A 2,260-nucleotide genomic window follows, 5' to 3' on the forward strand; every position below is an offset into this window, starting at 1 on the left:
CATGGAGAAAGGGACAGAAGGGGTGAACTTACCCCCTCTAGCTCTTTTTTTAATTTTATTTTTTAGAGACAGGGTCTCACTATGTTTCGCAGGGTGGTCTTGAACTCCTGGGCTCAAGGGATCCTCCACCTCAGCCTCCCAAGTAGCTGGAATGACAGGCACATGCCACCATGCCCAGCTATCCCTCAAGCCCTTTAATAAGGCATTAATCCATTCTTAAGGGCAGAGCCCTCATGACCTAGTCACCTCCTAAAGGCCCCCCTCTCAATCCTGTTGCATCAGGGATTATTTCAACATGAGGCCGGGCATGGTAGCTCATGCCTGCAATCCCAGTGCTTTGGGAGGCCAAGGTGGAAGAATCACTTGAGGCCAGAAGTTTGAGGCTTCAGTGAGCTATGATCAGGCCACTGTAGTCCAGCCTGGGAGAGAGAGCAAGACCCTGTCTCTAAAACATAAAATAAAATACAAATTTAAAAGTTTCAACATGGATTTTGGGGGGGATACAAGCCTTTAAAACATAACAGAATTCACTTCAAACATAGCATTTTAACCTCCACAGTGCAATCCCTATCCTTATGGCTTTTACAGTCCATTGGAGCAAGAGCAAGCAGGTGCATACTCAGAAGACCACAAAAAAAAAAAAAAAAAAAGAAGAAGAAGAAGAAGTTGATAGGGATGGAAACATATATTTGGGCTGCCTTATATAGTTAACAGGACACTGTTACATTCCCTGCCTCACTAATTCTAAGGATTATACTGAGGGTACACATAAAGTACCCTGAGACAGGAGGACAGTAAGTGTAAACAGAGATCCTCTGCGATATTTGTACTTTGTCTTCACAGGGACATAGTTCCACCTATAGAATTATCCATATCAAGAACTTACATTAATATTCTGGATCTGTTTGATTTTTTAGGGTCTCAAGAACATGCTCAAGTCTCCCATGTGTTTCCAGCAAATACAGACAGAGCTCAGGAAAGACTAAACCCTACCTACTAATTACTCATTGGAAGCCTCAGAACAAAATGCTTCCCAAGAACTGATGACCAAAATATCCACCCGTAATATAAGCAAGCTTAGAAAATCTCTTCTTACAATCCTGACATAATGGAAGTTTCCCTAAACCACCCAACATCTGATAAAACCAGCACAAAGAGCAACAACTCTGCATTTTTTTACTTTGAGTCCTGTCAACCCCCTTCTCTAGCCCTACTCCTATTACTCATAGCCTATACCGTGGTCTTAATTGTGGGCCTTTTTGGAAACCTCTCTCTCATCATCATCATCTTTAAGAAGCAGAGAGAAGCTCAGAATGTCACCAACATACTGATTGCCAATCTCTCCTTCTCTGACATCTTGGTGTGTGTCATGTGCATCCCTTTTACTGTCATCTACATTTTGATGGACCATTGGATATTTGGTGATACCATGTGTAAACTAACCTCCTATGTGCAGAGTGTCTCAATCTCTGTATCCATATTCTCACTTGTATTAATTGCTGTTGAAAGACATCAGCTGATTGTGAACCCCTGTGGCTGGAAGCCCAGTGTATCTCATGCCTACTGGGGCATCACATTGATTTGGCTATTTTCTCTTCTGTTGTCTATTCCCTTCTTCCTGTCCTATCAACTCACCAATGAGCCCTTCCACAACCTCTCTCTCCCCACTGACCTCTATGCCCACCGGGTGGCCTGTGTAGAGAACTGGCCTTCCAAAATGAACCAGCTCCTCTTTACTACCTCTCTGTTTATGGTCCAGTATTTTGTCCCTTTGGGCTTCATCCTCATCTGCTACCTGAAGATTGTCATCTGCCTCTGCAGGAGAAATGGGAAGGTCAACAGGAAGAGGGGAAATGATGGCCGCCGGCTCAGTGAGAACAAGAGGATCACCACAATGTTGATTTCCATCGTGGTGACCTTTGGGGCCTGCTGGCTGCCCTTGAACATCTTCAATGTCATCTTTGACTGGCATCCTGAGGTGCTGATGAGCTGCCACCATGACCTGGTATTTGCAGTTTGCCATTTGGTTGCTATGGTTCCTACATGTATAAACCCTCTCTTTTATGGCTTTCTCAACAAAAATTTCCAAAAGGACCTGGTGGTGCTTATTCACCACTGCTGGTGCTTTGCACCTCGGGAAAGATATGAAAATATTGCCATCTCCACCATGCACACAGATGAATCTAAGGGATCTTTAAGAATGGCTCACATGCCAACAGGTATATAAAAATTGGTAACCCTTAATGCTGAAGTCCTTCTT

General features: G+C 43.8%; 1 protein-coding gene across 1 annotated transcript; it reads left to right on the top strand.

The window, feature by feature from the left end:
- The first annotated feature begins 1,108 nt into the window (after window positions 1-1,108).
- Window positions 1,109-1,985, top strand: LOC138393277 (putative neuropeptide Y receptor type 6). Its single transcript, XM_069484460.1, is given in 2 exon segments — window positions 1,109-1,942; window positions 1,944-1,985. Coding segments are annotated over 2 exon segments (876 nt in total).
- The last annotated feature ends 275 nt before the right edge of the window (window positions 1,986-2,260 follow it).

Source organism: Eulemur rufifrons, chromosome 10 (assembly GCF_041146395.1).
Source record: "Eulemur rufifrons isolate Redbay chromosome 10, OSU_ERuf_1, whole genome shotgun sequence".
Lineage (NCBI taxonomy): Eukaryota > Metazoa > Chordata > Mammalia > Primates > Lemuridae > Eulemur > Eulemur rufifrons.